The 17,987-nt window shown below is 55.1% G+C and overlaps 7 protein-coding genes across 7 annotated transcripts; 3 read left to right on the top strand and 4 right to left on the bottom strand.

Moving 5' to 3' along the window:
- Positions 1 to 14: 14 nt before the first annotated feature.
- BDZ99DRAFT_186196 (uncharacterized protein) lies at positions 15 to 1,129 on the bottom strand. Its single transcript, XM_033713099.1, has 4 exons — positions 731 to 1,129; positions 565 to 677; positions 459 to 503; positions 15 to 403 (listed from the first exon to the last, which is right to left on the bottom strand). Exons 1-4 carry the CDS (start codon positions 1,087 to 1,089, stop codon positions 249 to 251), a joined length of 672 nt encoding a protein of 223 aa, XP_033581834.1. The 5' UTR covers positions 1,090 to 1,129; the 3' UTR covers positions 15 to 248.
- A 117-nt stretch (positions 1,130 to 1,246) lies between these two features.
- Positions 1,247 to 3,071, top strand: BDZ99DRAFT_458839 (DNA repair protein Rad9). Its single transcript, XM_033719011.1, has 6 exons — positions 1,247 to 1,460; positions 1,513 to 1,653; positions 1,707 to 2,061; positions 2,107 to 2,675; positions 2,725 to 2,826; positions 2,876 to 3,071. Exons 1-6 carry the CDS (start codon positions 1,347 to 1,349, stop codon positions 2,891 to 2,893), a joined length of 1,299 nt encoding a protein of 432 aa, XP_033581833.1. The 5' UTR covers positions 1,247 to 1,346; the 3' UTR covers positions 2,894 to 3,071.
- Positions 3,072 to 3,739: 668 nt separating this feature from the next.
- On the top strand, positions 3,740 to 5,747 carry BDZ99DRAFT_434757 (MFS general substrate transporter). The gene is made up of 2 exons (XM_033717459.1): positions 3,740 to 4,215; positions 4,269 to 5,747. The coding sequence occupies exons 1-2, from the start codon at positions 3,964 to 3,966 to the stop codon at positions 5,589 to 5,591; spliced, it is 1,575 nt and encodes a 524-aa protein (XP_033581832.1). The 5' UTR covers positions 3,740 to 3,963; the 3' UTR covers positions 5,592 to 5,747.
- A 768-nt stretch (positions 5,748 to 6,515) lies between these two features.
- On the bottom strand, positions 6,516 to 8,888 carry BDZ99DRAFT_506208 (PAP2-domain-containing protein). Its single transcript, XM_033724160.1, has 6 exons — positions 8,566 to 8,888; positions 8,489 to 8,515; positions 8,088 to 8,422; positions 7,988 to 8,036; positions 7,816 to 7,940; positions 6,516 to 7,765 (listed from the first exon to the last, which is right to left on the bottom strand). The coding sequence occupies exons 1-6, from the start codon at positions 8,652 to 8,654 to the stop codon at positions 6,822 to 6,824; spliced, it is 1,569 nt and encodes a 522-aa protein (XP_033581831.1). The 5' UTR covers positions 8,655 to 8,888; the 3' UTR covers positions 6,516 to 6,821.
- Positions 8,889 to 9,370: 482 nt separating this feature from the next.
- On the top strand, positions 9,371 to 11,054 carry BDZ99DRAFT_458834 (alpha/beta-hydrolase). Its single transcript, XM_033719010.1, has 2 exons — positions 9,371 to 9,801; positions 10,020 to 11,054. The coding sequence occupies exons 1-2, from the start codon at positions 9,420 to 9,422 to the stop codon at positions 10,940 to 10,942; spliced, it is 1,305 nt and encodes a 434-aa protein (XP_033581830.1). The 5' UTR covers positions 9,371 to 9,419; the 3' UTR covers positions 10,943 to 11,054.
- A 1,132-nt stretch (positions 11,055 to 12,186) lies between these two features.
- Positions 12,187 to 13,764, bottom strand: BDZ99DRAFT_434747 (integral membrane protein-like protein). Its single transcript, XM_033717458.1, has 3 exons — positions 13,427 to 13,764; positions 12,934 to 13,362; positions 12,187 to 12,875 (listed from the first exon to the last, which is right to left on the bottom strand). The coding sequence occupies exons 1-3, from the start codon at positions 13,562 to 13,564 to the stop codon at positions 12,495 to 12,497; spliced, it is 948 nt and encodes a 315-aa protein (XP_033581829.1). The 5' UTR covers positions 13,565 to 13,764; the 3' UTR covers positions 12,187 to 12,494.
- A 1,606-nt stretch (positions 13,765 to 15,370) lies between these two features.
- Positions 15,371 to 16,774, bottom strand: BDZ99DRAFT_485412 (uncharacterized protein; the record flags this gene model as incomplete). Its single annotated transcript, XM_033722709.1, has 2 exons — positions 15,371 to 15,813; positions 15,874 to 16,774. 2 exons carry the CDS (start codon positions 16,772 to 16,774, stop codon positions 15,371 to 15,373), a joined length of 1,344 nt encoding a protein of 447 aa, XP_033581828.1.
- Positions 16,775 to 17,987: the final 1,213 nt, after the last annotated feature.

Here is a 17,987-nt window from a genome sequence, read left to right as displayed (position 1 = left end):
GACAGCGGTATCCAGCTTCTAATAGTACTAGACCATAAGTCTGGGCACACAGGTATCACTTCTTAAGTATCGCCATTAGAAGCTAGACACCGCTGTGGGGAGTAGCTCAGCTAGTATGTAGCCAGCTAGTCAAAAGGCTACCCAATGTCCAATGCATTGTCATTTACATCGTATTCGGAGTTTTGGAAGCCCTTAGGGATACCCCAAGTAGTGGTAATCGGATGTTGCCAATGAAGGAATACGATGGCTTACCAATGGTAGATGCTGAGCGCATCGAAGTGTGGGCAGTTTGCCCGGATAGAAGCATGCAGTATCTCATCCTCCAGCGCCTTGCCATCCCATAACTCTAACGAATGGAGTCGAGGAAGTCGAGGAACCCATCGGACGAGTGCATGCGAGAGGACTATGAGATCGATTAGAGCGCAATTATGCTGAATTAGGAGGAGCCTATAGCTTACGTTGACCACTTATTTGCTCGAGCATCGGCGTGTGTTCGGTAACGGCTGCGATAGTATTAGCAAAATATTGTGATGACTTCCATCTAAATGTGAAAAAAATGATTACCTTCTCCAACCGCGTCTATGATGGAATTGACATTGAGGACGGTTCGCTTGCTCTTGCGATAAGGTACCTCCATGGTATGATGGAATTTGGCTAGGTCTGCTCTGAAGAAGCTCCTAGAGATAAATCAGTACGAGCTCACACTGCTGACAATGACCGCCGGACTTACTTCAAGATTTTGCCTTTAAATTTGTCATTTTCTAGGAGGTACGCTAGATCACGCAGATCGAGCGTTGTGATGTATCTGCAGTAAGGGAAGAGAGTCGCGTCCAGCGCGGATGCAATAATGGATCTCCATAGGATAGACCATCTCTGAACAACCAGCTCATGAGTAGCCATAGATATAGCTTCGTCATCCCCTCCGCCTCGGACTGGAGACTTGTGGTGGGAGCGGTAGAGCCATGTCAAAGCTGGGATTGCTAAGGCGCGGCTTGCTGTGGCGCAATTGAACAGAGTGTCGAGACTGCGTTGCAATGCTAGTTCCTCGCATAGCATATGCAAGATGTCGTCTGGAAGTTGGGGAACCATGGTTTTTAGATGAATGTAAAGGATGGGTGGATGAAAAGAGGGTTTCTGATAGCCGTTGTTTGCGGGTGACGTCGTCGGGGCAGTTCTTCGCGAACCTAAACGCGTCGGGTCTCTTCACGCGAAGAAGGATCTAGCGATCTTCACAACACCATCGCCTCAAGCATCACGAGAGTCCGAGAGGCGAGATGATGATAGGCCGCAGTGGCCGACGGTTGTGGAAGGTCACCTAAACTCCGCAGAACTTTTCACCGCCCATCATGGAGACGCTCGACTTCACTCTGAAGCCGGAAGCGGCTGCAAAAATTCATGAGATTCTCATGTGCCTTGCTAAGTTCAGCGATACCGTTGCCATTGAAGCTCGAAGGGAGAGGGTAAGTGACTATCTACTCCGGCTGGAAACAAGATTCTGATCAAAGTCACAAGTTGTCTTTCACGGCCTTAAACTCGTCCAAGTCCGCGTATGCGTCGTGTTCCCTGGAAGGGAAGACGTTTTTCTCAACTTACGAATGTCGTCCCAAAGATTCTGCACCAGATGGGCGCTTCACATGCAGCATGTATAGCAAGGCAAGGTCTCCATTAAAAAGGACTGTGGTTCTTCTCTAACCACGCTTGTCTAGGCCCTGCTGTCTGTATTCAAGCCGCGCCTAGATGACGCTCGAGGAAAAGATACTGCCATCGATCGTTGTGAAGTCAGCGTGCAAGATCGGCCAGATAAGACTGAGTGTCGCTTTGTGGTGAAGATGGTGTGCAACCAAGGCGTCACCAAAACCTATAAATTGACATACGAGTCCGTCGAAATCTTGCACGCGCTTTTTGACAAAAACGCAGCCAAGAATCACTGGAGCATTTCGTCTGGCCTACTAAGAGAGTATATCGAGTACTTTGGTCGCAGGACGGAACAGCTCGACATCTATGCTGAAGAGGATCGAGTGGTCTTTACGAGCTTTACCGAAAAAATCGCCAATGGGAAAGGTATACTTCATAATACATATATCGAGTTACGCTAACATCTTGTAGAGATATTGAAACAGCCTTTGCAGACTGCCGTAGCTGTCAATGTCTCCGACTTTGAAAATTTCACTGCACAGGAGAGAATGCACACCATTATCAGCGTAAAGGACTTCCGAGCCATCGTCCTTCACGCAGACACTCTCAAAACTAGCTTGAATGCCCATTACTCTCATCCCACGCGACCTCTACAGTTCAACTATACGTCGGATGGCATGTACTGCGAGTTCACACTCATGACTGCTGGAGATTATGTGGATACACCACCACCACCACCATCTGCAGCTCCTGTGGGACCATCAAGGACGACATCGAGGGGCCCATCAACTACCACAGAGCGATCAGAGAGTCGGAGCTTCAGACAGGACATGCCTCCACCACCTGCGCCCACAACACGCACATCAGCCACATCAGCACGCCGTCTTGGCAATTCCAGAGCTGCTAGAAAGGCACCGTCACCAGTACCCAGTGAGGACTCCGAAAGCCTCTTTGTCGGAGTAGACGAGGATACGCAATGGGATCCGGCAGACTCTAGGAATGATGAAGAAACCCTCGGATGGGACGCCAGTGCTGAAAACGTATGCTCAAGTTCTCTTACACTTGCTATCAGATCTAATATATGCGTAGGACGCAGGAATGTACCCAACTTTCCGAGATAGTGGAAGTTTGGCGCGCGTTCCGGCGGAAGAGAGTGCAGACGGAGTTGCGCCGACACAGAGGATCTCACAGGTAGGCTGAAGTACTTACTAGCTGATGTTCAAGTGCTAACTGTCCCTAGATCAAGGGGCTGTGGTAATGCAGTGCTTTAAGGATGCTCGCCAGAGGCAAGATATCACCCACACAAGCATTAGAGAGGCATTGCTTTGAGCGACCCGAGAGCTGCAGTCATGAACTGATTCCCGACGATACTACACCGAAACGACACGTCAAGGACGTTCACACGCATAAATCCTACGACGGGTATGCTGTGGAGGAGAGATAGGCCATAGTGGCATGATTGCAAGCACCGGGAAAGGGAGATCATGAGAGACTTGAACAAGGGTGTCGCAATCCCCCAGGGCGGCTCTGAGAATTCTGATGTTCGTTTAAGTCGCACAGGAGGGTCTGAATTATGTGCAATGACACTCAAATACACCTGTGGTTCATAGAGCGGCCTTTGACACCCTCATTGCGAAATTTAACCATGGCTATGTGAAGGATGCAGAAGCACGGATGCCCCCGAGATGCGAGCTCAGCGCAGGAATGAAACTATTCTCCCGTGCCTGAACATCCTAACTAGGTACCACAATCCCAAAGGCCATGGTAGTGATCCTTCAAAAGAAAATATTCCTGGTTCCCCCACGCCTTCTGTACGTAAATCGACCAGATTTGCAATACGCCAAGACTGCGCTTTTCAGCAACGCGGATAAGGCTGCGCGCAATCGCGGCACGACGGACTGCACGGCTGCCAGGCGAACCTACCAGCGGTGTTCACGACCCTACTCTGCACGGCGTCTGTGGGATGGCCCTGCCTCTTCGGACTGCGCGCTGACTTCCCCGTTGCGTGCTCTGCTGACAGTGGTTCCGCTCCAGCAGTCCATGGCACAGATGGCGTCCATGGCGCTCCATGGCGCTCGCTATGACGCACTGTCCAAAGTCCGCAAACAGGTGCGATCGCGTGTAGCACAACAGACTCCCCATTATTCGTCCCGTGTCTGCAAGGCGCAAGCAATGGGTGCGATCGCGTCACCTATCTCTAAGCTGAACGAGGCAGCTCCAACTCCATTGTCCTCCGTACAAAAGCCTTGTCGCTCTCGTACGTGATGCAGCGTCCGTCTACCCGACATCTCCACACACCAACACCCAGATAGTCAGACGCCAGCCAGCATGGCGGATCTCAAGACCGACAGCGACGTCAAGCCGGGAGAGTACAGCCATGCGAATGAGTACAGCCACGCGAATGCCGAGCTTGAAGCCGCGCCGACCGCAGTGCTCGAGGAGGGCAGCCTGGACCCCGTCTATGAAGCAAAAGCACGCGTCTTGAACAAGGCGATTCAGGACATTGGAATGGGCCGCTACCAATGGCAATTGTTCATAGTCATTGGTTTTGGCTGGGCCCAGGACAACCTCTGGCCCATTGTGAGTAGATAGAGAGGACAGAATCCCGGAGTTCCTCTTCTCACTTTCTGCAGGTTACGTCGCTTATCTTCACTCCGGTCAAAAACGAGTTCCACCCGACCCGGGCTCCGTTTTTGACCCTCTCCCAGAACATTGGACTTCTGGTCGGCGCCGTCTTCTGGGGTTTCGGATGCGACATCTTTGGTCGACGATGGGCTTTCAACCTCACCATTGGTATCACGGCCCTCTTTGGCATGATTGCCGCCGGATCTCCCAACTTTGCGGCAATTGGAGTCTTTGCAGCGCTTTGGTCGGTTGGGGTGGGAGGAAATCTGCCCGTTGATTCTGCCATTTTCCTTGAATTCCTTCCCGGGAGCCATCAATATCTCCTGACGATTCTCTCCATCGACTGGGCCTTTGCGCAAGTGGTCGCTACACTCATTGCCTGGCCGCTCCTGGGAAATCTGACCTGTCAGGAAACCCAGGCTGTTTGCACCAAGTCTGAGAATATGGGTTGGAGGTATTTCATGATCTGTATGGGTGGTATCGCTCTCATCATGTTCCTCCTCCGTTTCGTCGCCTTCACCGTCTTCGAATCCCCAAAGTTCCTCATGGGCAAAGGAAAGGACGCAGAAGCCGTACGAGTCGTGCACGAGGTCGCTCGAAGGAACGGCAAAACGTCGTCGCTTACGTTGGAAGACCTGGAAGTCTTCAACCCAGAAGGCGGACCTCGAGGCACTGAGGCAGCCGCTGCGATCAAACGGAACCTTGAGAAGTTCAACTTCACCCACGTCAAAGCTCTCTTTGCAACTAAGAAGCTCGCCCTGTCAACATCACTTATCACCACCGTCTGGGCGTTCATTGGCCTCGGTTTCCCCCTCTACAATGCATTCCTGCCATACATCCAGGCCACTCGCGGCGCAGAACTCGGTGACGGGTCAACTTATATTACGTACAGGAACTCGCTCATCATCGCCGTACTTGGTGTTCCCGGCTGTATCCTCGGTGGCTGGCTAGTTGAGCTGCCAAATTTCGGAAGGAAAGGCGCTTTGGCGCTCTCCACGGTTTTGACCGGCGTCTTCTTGTTCGCTTCGACAACAGCCCTGAGTTCGAATGCTCTGCTCGGATGGAACTGTGCCTACAGCTTCGTCAGCAACATCATGTACGCGGTTCTCTACGCATACACTCCGGAGATCTTCCCTACCAAAGACCGAGGAACTGGCAATGCCATCACGGCATCCGCGAATCGCATTTTCGGCATCATGGCGCCCATCATAGCAATGTTTGCAAACCTGGAGACATCTGCGCCTGTCTATGTTAGCGGCGCTCTTTTCATTGCCGCAGGGTTGATCGTTCTGGCGATGCCGTTCGAGTCGAGAGGAAAGGCGAGCTTGTGAGGAGGTTTGGCGAGGAACTTATACCCCTGGATGATGGCGTACCATCTGGCTGCGATTTGATGCTTCTCTGATTTGGAACTATGGCTATGGTCTTTTTCTGCAGGGAAAGGAAGAACGGCTTCGGCATGTCTATCAACGTGCTTAGATACTACCTAGACCAATCGAACTCGATTTCTGTTCTAACCTATCTTTTCAATGTTGAGCATGGGACAAGACAAGCTTCTAACCCCTGCATCCCTTCGTCGTCCATGAGCCCTAGGCTTCTTACCTTCCCCATTAGACCGATCCCATCTAAAACGCTAAAACCCTACAAACAGCCCTCGTACCACATCACCAAGCACTCCGGCCATCCACAACGCTTCCATCAAAACCGCCTACTCGGATCCCCCCCAAGTCCCGAATTCACCGCCCTGAAACTATGCCTCCCCGGTCTACCCCCCCGCATCCCGTCACCACTTTCAAGTCCAAAGCCAACGGCAAGCAAAACCAGGCGCCCGGATCTAGGACCACAGAAGCTCTTCGACGTACTTACCCTCTACCCGAGAATTCTCGCTTGTTGTGGGAAGGTCCTGCGACATCGGTTGCGGAAGGCTGGTAAAGAGATGATATGCGCTACGCCACGTGCTGCCGTCGTGGTGGTGGTTGATGGAGGGTAAGTGTTATTTGGAGTAATGGGAGTAATGGGAGTAAGAGGGTAGGTAGGTAAAAAAAATGTAGGAAGGGGTAACAGGAAGTTAAGGACTCAAAACTAAGCCGCATAGTGGCGTTAACTTCCAACATCTTCACCTTATCGAAGCACCTCCCTGGTGGGTACCCTTTACATGCGCACCCGCAACCAGTTTAGACATGATGTGAAATGGTCTCTTTCATTCATTAACTAAGTTTCTGTAGCCTTGGATACAAGGTCTTCGTAGCCCCTCCCAACCCAACCCTAGCCACAAATCAATCTCTCACGTACTAGACACCTATCTCACCAACTGTCCTACATCTACACCTCTCTCTACTCAATTTCTTAGTGTCTCATCCACACAAATGGAAGCAAATGCCGCAGGCACTCAATGCCGACGAGGTATACGGTGACGAAGAGCAAAACTGCGGACGCTGCCACCGTTCCAGCGAGCATTTTCGACGCAGCCGTATGGCACACCGCCGCCTTGTTCGGCCCCATTTCAACTGAAAAGAAAGCTATGATCAGAGAACTCCCGCCTGCTTGAAACATCCACAAACATCTCACTTCGCATACGTCTCCGTCAGCTGCACGCCCCTAAACTCCCCCGTCGTCCCTGCTGCATGCACCGGCGGCTGTGGTGGCGCTACACCGCCCTCTCCTATATCCCCACTCGCATCAGAAGCCAGCGGTTTCCTCGCGGTTGGAGCCAGTGGCGGCGGAGTCGGCACCGGCGACGTAGCTTGCGCGTGGTAACTCGTGTCCTGGCCGTGGCCAAACGCAGGGTCGTAAGCGACAGGCGGCCCGCCGTGCGGGTTCGAGAGCGTGTAGGTGGGCTGCAGCTCGTAGGAGTCGTCTTCCTCGGACGAGGAGTAGCCGTAGGGGTCATGGGAAACGTCGCGGGGCGCGAAGGGATTTGAGGCGGGGAGGGTACCGGTGTAGGTAGAGGAGGCAGTGACGTTGGTGTTGTGTCGTTCTGGTGGACCGGTGCTATAGGCGGACGAGGGGGCCCCGCGATATGCGGTGCCATCGCGGCTGCGCTGAGAGGCGGAGATTTGGGCGCGGAAGACGTTGGTATTGGGTTCAGTCTCTCCAGAGCCGACGACAGCGGTGGGTGAAGAGAAGCCGGAGGCGTGGCCGCGCTCGGCGTCCAAGGCACGGGGTTGGAGGGGCTGGACGTCTTCTTCTACTTGGGCCATTGGGACGGGCGCGACAGGCGCTTTGCCCCAGGCGCGAATGGGGTAGGCGCGGCCTTTCTTCCAGGGCTCTGTTACGGGTGGGAAGTACTGGCGGTAAGCTCCCCATGCTACAAGAATGCCGAGAGCACTACCAGAAAGAACGTCGAAAGGGTGATGGCGGGCGTCCATGATACGGGATCCGGCGATTAGGGCGGCGCCGAGGGTAGGAATGAGAATGATGAAGGTTTTCCATACTTCGCCCTTGGAGTCCAGGACATGCATTTTGCCTACCAGGTAGATGGAGAGGTAGAAAAGGCCAGCAAAGGCAGCTGCGCGAATTAGTGCCACGTCTGAGACGCAATTGAGATTGAGAACCTACTACTGCTGTGACCGGAGGGGAAGCTTCGGAAGCCATCTTTGAGAACGGCATTGTCCTTGTTAGTGCAGATGCTGTGATCTGACAACTTGAGCCCGGGAGGATCGGTTTGCGTATTGGGCTTACATCTGTCCCTGGTCAGCGCGTGTCTTCAAGAAATCACGGGGGCTCATACCTCGCGATTAGATCTGGTCTCGGTTTGCCGATTGCATTCTTTAGAGCGCCTGTCTTGTGTTAGCATTGTGATATTATATGCCGGACTTGGGTGTCTCTACCAACAATGACGAACGAGGCGCCTACAGCCAAAGCCAACCCTAGTATTCCACAATTCAGCTCCCAGAGTCTGTCTTTCATCCTGTATTTGCCTGTCAATTTCCTCCTCCTGCCCGCCGGCGTTGTTGTCGACACCTGGTGTGAAAAGAGCCCATCAATTACGAGGGTATAAACGGCGATAACGACCGCTGGGCCAAAACAAGCAATAACCACGAGCCACGCCACCGGGACGCGCTCATGTTCGGCATATGGGTAATGTAGTGTGTAATTTTGTAGGGAGAAGTGTTGATGGAAGGGTTCAACAGCGTCGAGAGCAAAGAAGCCGGCAATGAGGACTCTATAGCTAAGTGTCAGTCCGGTTCGGGCAGGAGGTCGTGTGTTGCGCAGATTGAGGCCAACATACATTATTATGACATAGTCGAGGATATATCTACGCCCGTCAGCTCACGATTTCAACGTCAGGAGCACGCCAGTACTCACGATAGCATCACCTTCTTGGGGATCTTCTTTTTGGAGAAAGGTAGCCTCTCAGGGAGCTGCTGAGGCGCCTTCCATGTGCCCGTATCCATATTTTAACAGCACAGAGATCCCACCGTGGTAGGATGATATGAAATTGGCCCCAACGTGGGCAGGTGGGCAGTCGACAAGAAAGATACGCTGCTGACGAGCGCGTAGCAGTGGTGAGCTCTCGACGGGAGTGCCTGGGGTGAAGGCTTCAGCAAACGCCAGGCAGCATGAAGAGGATGGCGGGAGAGAGGGAACAGGACGGAATGGCACGGGAATCGTGGGTATGTATGGTGGTGGGAGGGCTCGGTCTGCACATGGACTGCATCACTTGCGAAGGCTGACCACCAACGCAAAGTGGAATCTGGGGCTGGATCAGCTTCAAATGCACACAGCCACTAGACGCGCACAGCGCGCACTCTTGGCTTTTTGCAAGTCGCCGGCCGCTGAGCAGAATCAGCAGCCAGCTCACCGCAGAGGCGGGAACAAGCTTCGAGCGAGTCGCCTTGACTCGCATCTGGAGACATCCTGGAAGTCCACGACGAGAGGCTGCGGCGATGTTTCATGCGGGCATCGCTTTGCGCGGCCTCAAACGCAACCCAAGAAACGCCTCCACCGAGACCAGGCCGAGGCTGGAAGACGCCAAAATAGGTGCTAGGTAGGTAGGACGCTAGCTGTGGCTAGAATAGCTACTGGCTTTGTCACGCTGTGGCGCAGCCGATCTAACGCGATACCGCCAGACGAGCCGCCACGAAAAAATCTCCAATTGCAGCCCTGCTGACGACCAACTCGTACCCACATCCATTGTTGTGATGCCGGTGGACTTTAGCATGGCATATTTCCAACGCGCCTCCACTCACGTGGGCCGCCAGACTCTTGTTCCTCTCGCCGTGACTGCTGGAGCGGTGCTCAGCATTCTAGTCATATCCAGGGGCATATCCTCTGCGAGGTCGAAGAACGTTATTCTCTCGCCAAAGGACACAGTATTTCCTAAGCTGTCTGAAGAAGAGATAGCTGCTGTTCCATACCCACCTGATGCCATTCCCGGGGGCCGAGACGTGGACACTCCCTATGGAAGCATCAGGGTCTACGAATGGGGCCCTGAGGACGGGAAGAAGGTCGTCATGCTTCACGGTATCAGCACTCCGAGCATTGCTTTGGCAGCCTTGGCCCATCATCTCGTAGAGAAGGGATGTCGAGTGTTGTTAATGGGTGCGTGGTTTATTTGTTTCCTGTCTCAACTTTGGCCTCTTAATCAAAACATATCAAAACAATTAGAATTCTCCTTACCACCTGCATCTCGTATCCATTTTCCGTCATTATATCGATTTCAAGAGCCCTTCACTGCAATCCCTATAAATCCATCCCAATTCTACCCTCTCTCACCTTACCATACTTCTCCTCCTCCCACCCACTCACACCCACCCCAGACTTCTTTGGCCGCGGCTACTCCTCCTCTCCAACCGCTCTCCCGCACGACTACCGCCTCTACACCAGCCAGCTCCTGCTCGCTCTCGCCAGCTGCCGCACGCCGTGGACCTCCTTCTCCCTGCTCGGCTACTCCTTCGGCGGCGCCATCGCCGCCAACTTCACCGCCCACTTCCCGCACCTCGTCGCCAACCTCATCCTCATCGCCCCTGGCGGCCTCCTCCGCAAGTCCCACATCAGCTGGAAGACCTCCCTCCTGTACGCGCAAACCAGCCTGCTCCCCGCGCCCCTTGTCGAACACCTGGTGGCGCGGCGACTCTGGTCCGGCGAGGGCGCCGCGCGCAGCATCGAGCCGGAACCCAGCGCCGCGAGCGAGGGCAAGGCCGCCGAGAAGAAAGTCAAGTTCAAGCGCGACTCGGACGCCGGGTCGGTGCGCAGCGGCATCTCCAGCCCCAGCCTGTACGAGAGCTCCACGTCGCCGCTGCTGCTGAACCACCCGGCGTCGACCGTGTCCAAGGTCGTGGATTGGCAGATCAAGCACCACCGCGCGTTCGTGCCCGCGTTCATCTCGAGCATCCAGAACACGCCCGTGCATGGGCAGCAGGAGACGTGGGCACGGATCGGGGCGCGGCTGGAGGCGCAGAATGCGCATCCGCGGGATGCCGAGGCGCAGAAGTTGGGCATGGAGAGCGGGAAGGTGTTGATTTTGCTGGGGGCTAGGGATGAGATTGTGGTGGCGGAGGAGGTTGGGGAGGATGCGCAGAAGGTGCTTGGGGAGGCGAATGTGGTGGTTAGGGTGTTGGATGCCGGGCATGAGGTACCGATTGAGCTGGTCGGGGAGTGTGCCGAGGTTATTAGGAGGTATTTGGGGCTGAAGAAGAAGGGGGGGAAGGAGGGGAAGGAGGCTAAGAGACAGAAAGCGTAGGATGAAAGTGTGAAAGCTGTGTACATCGGATGGCATCAGGACTAGCTTAGATTTCTGCGTAGTTTTAGCGTGTAGATGAAGTAACAATAGGAGCGATTCTTACCTAGAGAGTAACCGGCGAGAGATTTAGCATCAGAGAAACATGTAAATTGTCTTCTTACCCGCAAGAAAGATGTTCGAAAGCGACGTCACAAGTGGTGCATGTTCTTGCAAAAACTGGAAGATTGTAGCATATAGCGGCAACAGGGTACATGCACTCGATCGAAGTCCTTACAAAAAGCTCCACCTTTTCAAAATAGGAGCGAAAGGACCGACAGAATCGCTACAAGTCCGCTACACGCTCACCTCAAGGTCCTGATGAAAGCAACAAACCATTCTACCACAACCCCAGATCCAGACCGTCGTTGTGATTACCTTTGTAGGACCCATCAGATCGAAAGGGTTCACCATTCCAGCCCCACGTAGCACCAGTACTGACTTACCAATGTAGTTCTTTCCATCAAACGACCACATTTCTTCCGCCAACTCCATCACCCACCCACCATCGTCGCCCCCCTAAAACCTATCCCTATCCCAGCGAAAGCGTCCATCATTCCACCAACCTCGAAAACTACCACTTCGGCACTAGCCCGCCCCCGAAAGGGTCGTATTCCGCGAAGCTCAAAAGCCTCTAACATCCGCTACATCTCACGTTAAAAAGCATATTTAATACCCTTCCCCTTTAACTACCGAACAAGCCCCTCCCCAATACTACACACCAGCTGCATAGGTACACATATATATACACACATATATATATAGCAGACCAGCATATCCAAAGCCACGCCATGGGTAAAACAGCTATCAGGCCTCTTTACATATGGAGGCCGCCCCTATCAGCGCTACCCACACACCACGAAGCGCCTGCCCAGGAGAAAGGGGGGGGGGGGGGGCGGTCCGCGCGCGCTGCAACTGCTAAATCTCCCGGAAATCTGACAAAGGCCTAGGGGCGCCTAACGCTTATCAGAAATTAAAAGATAAAAAAGCGCTTACCAGCGTGTGAAGATGAGTTACAGGGGGCCGGGGGGGGGGGGGGGGGGTTGGGGCTGGCGGGCGCGCCAGCCATTGCGAGTCAGATCACCCCGCCGCCCCCCTGGGAGGTATTCTGCTGCATTGGGAATATGGGGTTTGATAGACCTCAAAATCGTCCAAAGCATAGGTGGTTGAGAAACATAGCCAAAAATTCGTTAGATTCTTCTTTGAGAAATGTTTTGATTACAGTGAAGACCGGGCTTAAAATCCAAAGCCCATAGCAGATCAAAAACGTAATCTGGCTAATGCAAGCACTATAAAAAAAATAAAAAATTCGCAACATATAGTGCCTAACCCAAGGGGCCCCTTTAAGAACGCCGTAATGCCACTTTCTTCCGCGGACTATGACATGCCCCCACATTTCAGTCAGATCCAGAAGTATCGCAATCCCTCATGCACTCGTGAAATAGCACATCTTCGCCTCAGTTCTGCTTGCCTCGCTCGGAATTCCTAAATCGCGCTCGCTTGTTCTCCAACACGTTTACACATGCTGCTGTCTGAAGGGCTCATACGCGCCCGTCGGTGCGCCGGCATGCGGCATCGGGTTCAGCGGGAGCGTGTCCTCGCCGCCCTGGGCGCGGGCGCCGAGGTAGGGGCTGGCGACGCGCTCGTACGTGTAGGGCGTCTTCTCGACCGTCACCTTCTTGTTCTTGCTCTTGCCGGAGCAGCAGCAGGTGCTGAAGAGCCAGAAGAGGCCCGACGCGAAGGAGAAGGCGACGGCCAGCCAAACGACGCCGAGCATCTGCTTGCTCATGGACGCGTGGATCTCGTACGGCTTCAGCACCGAGTCGAAGGTGCCGGCCAGCGCGGCGTAGATGGTGGTCGACGTGATGGCGGCGCCGAAGATGAAGAAGGTGGAGACCTGGGGGGTGTTCGTGTTAGGGATGGGGATTTGGGGGTTGGTCGGCGAGGGAACTTACCGAGGACGCGATGGTGGTGACGAAGCTGCCCCAGCGCGAGAAGATGGCGAAGATTCCGAGCACGATCTCAGCGACAGTCACCCAGAATGCAATCACGTAGGCGGCGAACATCCAGCCTGTGACCTTCTTGTAATCATTGAGCCCCTTCTGCATCTTATCGCCGAAGATCTTCTGCGCAGTCGTGTTCTTCAGGTCCCAGACTTCAATGGGGTTGAACCAGTAGGACGTCTTGCGGGGCGAGCAGTAGGTGACCACGGGGTTCTTGCCATCCTTGTCAGTGTCGCCCTCGCAGTAGTTCCACAGCCCGACGGTGTAGAAGTCCTTGAGATCTTTGGAGGAGGCGGCGCCCTTCAGGGCATCGAACAGCGTGTTGTCGTAGTTCTCGTTCGGTAGCTTCACGGGATTCGCATTGAACTGTCGTGTGTCCGCCTTTTTGCGCGTCAATATGGGAGATTCGTCCCGTGAAGGCGCAGCACAGCCGAGGAAATCTCACCTTGAAGAAGAACAGCTCTCTCTGCAGCGAATTGCCCTTGTCCAGCTGGCCGCTGAAGACGAGGGCCAGACAGATGAGCGAGGCAATGCTCAGTGCCATGGGCACGAAAATGCACGCAAAGCGTCCTAATTTACCCATTGTTGCGGGTGCTGACGAGCAGGCTGGGGGGAATTAGGTGGAGAGAGTGGGCGTGCAGTGATGCGCCGGTGGTGTCCCTCGCAGCGAAGGAGCAGGAAGCAAATGCTAAAAGGACAAAAGACACGTGAGACGGGTGGCTGTAGGTGTTGTCGGTGAGGAGGGCGAAGTGTAGGCTTATGTACGGCCACCTCGATCTTCGCTCGCCCTCAGCTTGTGGCCTGTGCGACACGGCTGGCTGTTCACTGCAGCGCGGAGTCGCTCAGCCTCGCAGGGCTTATGGGCTGCTAACGCCATCGGGACGCACCCTCCGCTAGACATGGCGGTGCAGCCGTTGCTTGTTTCCTGGGGCTGGGCGTCGCGGTCAGCGTTTTGAAGCATGCGAGCTTCAGGCCCCATTCGCAGACAAACGCTGCCGCACTCGAGGCACATGTTGGACATTCCCCTTTGCTCGTCTCCAGCACTCCAACTCGCATGCCAGGCCACCACAGCTGGTTCGGGCGACGACCTGACGCTTTTGACTCGCAATCTCGCTGATGACCAAGAGGCCCCCCAAAATAGCGGATTACCTCAACGAGCTATTCGCAACCTCAGCAGCCCGGGCACCCTTATCCCCCGTTCGCCACAGCAGACCTGTGGCGCAAGTCCTCATTTCCGGAACGCTGCGCGCCCGCCGGCGTGCTCGACCCTTTGCCGGTTTGGACGGCGCAGTCCCTGGATCCGTCATATTTTGTTCAGCGTTTCAGTGCTATATTTAGGCCCAACTCGAGTCCCTTGCTGACGCCAGCGAATCACCAAGGGCCTCATCTCGCCCGCACCGCCGCCTGAACCCGTCGCATGAAGCTTGTTCCCCAGCGCCAGTCGCTGACCGGCCTCCTTCAGGCCCGCCCGCGGCCACAACACCAAATCTTTCTCACGATGGTCCCCACACTGTAAGCGACGTCACCGAAAATGCCGAGCATGAGGGTTATATCGCCGTGCTATCAGGTCAGCCTATATCGCGGAGCAACGGCAGCAGACGGGAAAGCGGGTGCGAACGTGCTGAATCTTCTGATTTCTCTATCTCATGCGATACCAGCTGAGCTCCAGCCTCTCAGCCCTCGCTTTTGCCGCATCCCAAGCCCAACGTACATCCAGGCATCTTCGCGTGTCCATGTCGCTGAACTTAGACAAAAACAAAAGAAGCAACCGTGGTTCCGTCACGTCGTGCCCAATAGGCCCCCCCTTCTTCCATGCAAAAGACAAACGAAAGTAGAACTCCGCAAAGACCCAGCCGTCTTCGACATCTGCAAGGCCCTGCTCAGACAAAGGAAACAAACCGACAAGTGCTAGACGTCGAGCTCAATGCCAGTGGTATAAACAGCGCTGCCCGGAGGCCCGCGGGTAGAAGGGTAATAGAATGAAACATCATCTTGAATGACGACCGGTCCCGCCCGCAACAAAATGCTGAACACGATTGGATATTGACCATCATCAAAGATGGATAAATGAGAAACGCCTGCCAGATAGCGACATCGCACATGTAAAGCTGAGAGCTGGTTGCTCTGCGAATGCGCCGTAAACTCCATTACGCCATGTCAAGACGGTCCCAAGACCAAGATGCTTAACGTACAAGTAGCTCCGAGGGGAATGTGGAAGTGTAGTTATGTGAAGGTGTTGAGGTGAGCGACTGGTGGAGCGTCGCGGCATGGCGCTGTGCTGACGAGGTTGGATGAGGCCATTGGTGGACCGATCCTCTATGGGTATCTTTCACCCAGTGGTGAAAGGGTGTGATGAACGAGGGATAGATGCAATACCATCAAGGAAGTTTCAACGCTGATGTTGGTCGCGAGGATTTTGCTGGTTTGGTGTACCACGGCCGCCTTCCCCGCGTTGCCGAATCCACTCTGCTGAGCCGCTCTGTCGGCCCTCGAGCGCTTTCTGTGCATCCGGGTCGGGCCGTGGGGTCGGGCGGCCACTGAGAATGTCGTCCGTACTAATCCTCGACACCTCATGGGCGATTGATGATATGACATAGTGCCTAAGCTCCCTGCTCTCCCTCATGTCTTCGCCCTCGAGACGGAACTTGTCCTGCTTGGAGAGATTGCTTCGACGGTTGGCGCGGATCTCGTCCATGATGTAAAGAAGGACGGCTTCGGGTGCTCGTGTTCTTTCCAGGGCATGCTTGGTGGAGTTGCGAACATATCGTCGAGTCACGTCCATGGCGCCGTCGGCTGAGAATGCAATGCAGTATGCGAGCTTTCTACCCCAGCCTGCAAGGTTGCGTTAGCGCTAGTCTAGACGATGATGACGATTGGCACAGTTAAACATACCTTCAGTATACAGCCGTGGCTTATCCCACGCTTCTTCACATGCGTCAACGTGGATCCATCTCTTTCTGTGCATTGAGTACACCTCCGTCCAGACGTGATCTTCGCTGTTCCATACCCAGCGAACTCGTGACCCAACAGCGCGGCAGAGCATGCTGAAGCAATTGGCCCATTCTCCGCATCGACCCCTGCGAGTCTCGAGAAGAACAAAGGCGTCGTTGTATCGTGGGTACCGCTCGAATGTTTGGCAGCCCTCGACAGAGCACTTGTAGAGTTCGACCTGGTTGGCGCCTCGGGCTTGTTCGTCGGGGAGTGGCGGTGACAGGCCGACAGCGATGGTTGGAGAGTAGCACCGCGAGCATGGCGGATTGTTGACCCATGTGAAGAACGAACGCTTGAACCATCGCAGGAGGGCTCGGATGACGCAATCCTGGTACCCCCATGCGGCCTTCTTGCCTGATCCCAAGCTCTCAGCTTCTGCTCGGAGAATCTGGCTCTCTTCTTCCGCTTCGTTGTATATGTTCTCCAATGGCACGACCTTCAGGGCTTCGTCGAGCAAGCCAGGGTTCTCCCAGCGGACGGGCATGTTGGATAATGAGTGCAGCATGTTCTTGAAGCGCATTGATCGGGCGTCCTGCGGAGGCTGTGGTACTAATGGTATGTTTCGTAGTGACGAGTATGACGGAGGCGGAGCGTTGTGGGCCATGGGCGGCGGTTGAGGGGTGCCAAAGTCGCGCGGTGCCGGCGACGCGGATCGCGAATTCACGGAGCGGCTCGTCAATTCAGTCATGCGCTTCGTGCTCAGCACTTGTCGAAACTGTTCCGTCAGGTCCTGGGCGAGCTTGTCGCTGTCGATGGCGGCGGCGGCCGAAGCCCCTCGCTGGGTGGCGTTGGAGTCGGCCATGGTGTCTGCGTGCGATCGGTCGCAACTGGTGCTGTCTTGTGTCCAGGTCCGAGTGCGGTGTTGGTAAGAAGGATGGAGGTGGCCAAGTGGGTGGTGTTGCGGCTTTGACGGGGTGGCAGGCTGCGACGAGCGTGCTGCACAGCCCGATGATGAAGCGGCCGAGGCGCAGGGCGGGTTGGCAAGCAACCAGAATATTCCGAGTCGACGACAAGTCGCAGGGCGACAGCGCAAAGGGCGCGAGGAAGGTCGAATCGAGAGGGGAGGGTGAGTGGTGAGGAGAGAGGAGGAATAGCGGAGTGCGTATAGTCTGCGAGGTGTCAGTCGTTGGGTGACGGGGCCGCGCAACACCTCCAAGGCGTCGTCGTAAGCACCCCGACTTCAGCGCCAGAGCCAATGAGACGCCCCGGCAGTCGAAGTCGTCTTTCGGCACGCCGAACAAGACGCCCAGCGGGATGCCGGTGCCCTGCTGGTGCGGCGGAAGAGGTGCAATAGATCGCGCAGTCGCAGCCGGGCGCACGAGTTCGTCGTCGTCGCGAGCCGCAGAGAAGAGCATTCAACGCACCTTGCGGGAGGGTTTCGGCAGTCTGTTATTTTAGGAGTGGGTCTGGGCAGTGCCGCGTTTTCGCCTCCGGGATCTGGTGCAAATCCTCTCGCTCCACGGTTCGCAGCGCTCCACACGGCTCAGGAAAACACAGCGCAGCGAGGGCCCGAGGCTGCATTCACGACGGTCGAGGGGACAAAACCGTCACGGTGAAGCTGCAGAGCGCAGGCCGGCCGCTTTCATGCAGTCCGTCTGCGACAGATTCGTATGGTGGTGAGGAACATACGCGCGTTAAAACGACTAGCGCCTTGACCCCGTCGTGCTGGCCACGCAAGCATCCATTGCTGCCCCTCCCCTGCGACCATCGCCTTTAGCAATAAGATGAGCCTTACGCGTGCTTCGAATTTCCAGCGCGGCATCGTAAGCAGCATACAAAGACGGCCTCGTCACGCTGTTGCCGCTGCCTTCGCCCTCTGCCCCGTCTAGGCCTCCACCACCTGCCTGCTCCAGAGATGTCTTTTCTCTACCTGTGACTTCAGGACTTCCAAGTCACGCGTCTCCATTCTGGACCCTGAAAGAGTCTCCGAAACCGAGCCAATCACAGCTTCTCGGATTAGTCTGTATATCTGATGTGGCGTTGCATCGGGCTTTTCGCCTGCTGTCTCACTCGAC

The sequence above is a fragment of the Mytilinidion resinicola genome (genome assembly GCF_010093595.1).
Source record: "Mytilinidion resinicola strain CBS 304.34 unplaced genomic scaffold BDZ99scaffold_3, whole genome shotgun sequence".
NCBI lineage: Eukaryota > Fungi > Ascomycota > Dothideomycetes > Mytilinidiales > Mytilinidiaceae > Mytilinidion > Mytilinidion resinicola.
This window is presented reverse-complemented; position numbering and strand designations above follow the sequence as displayed.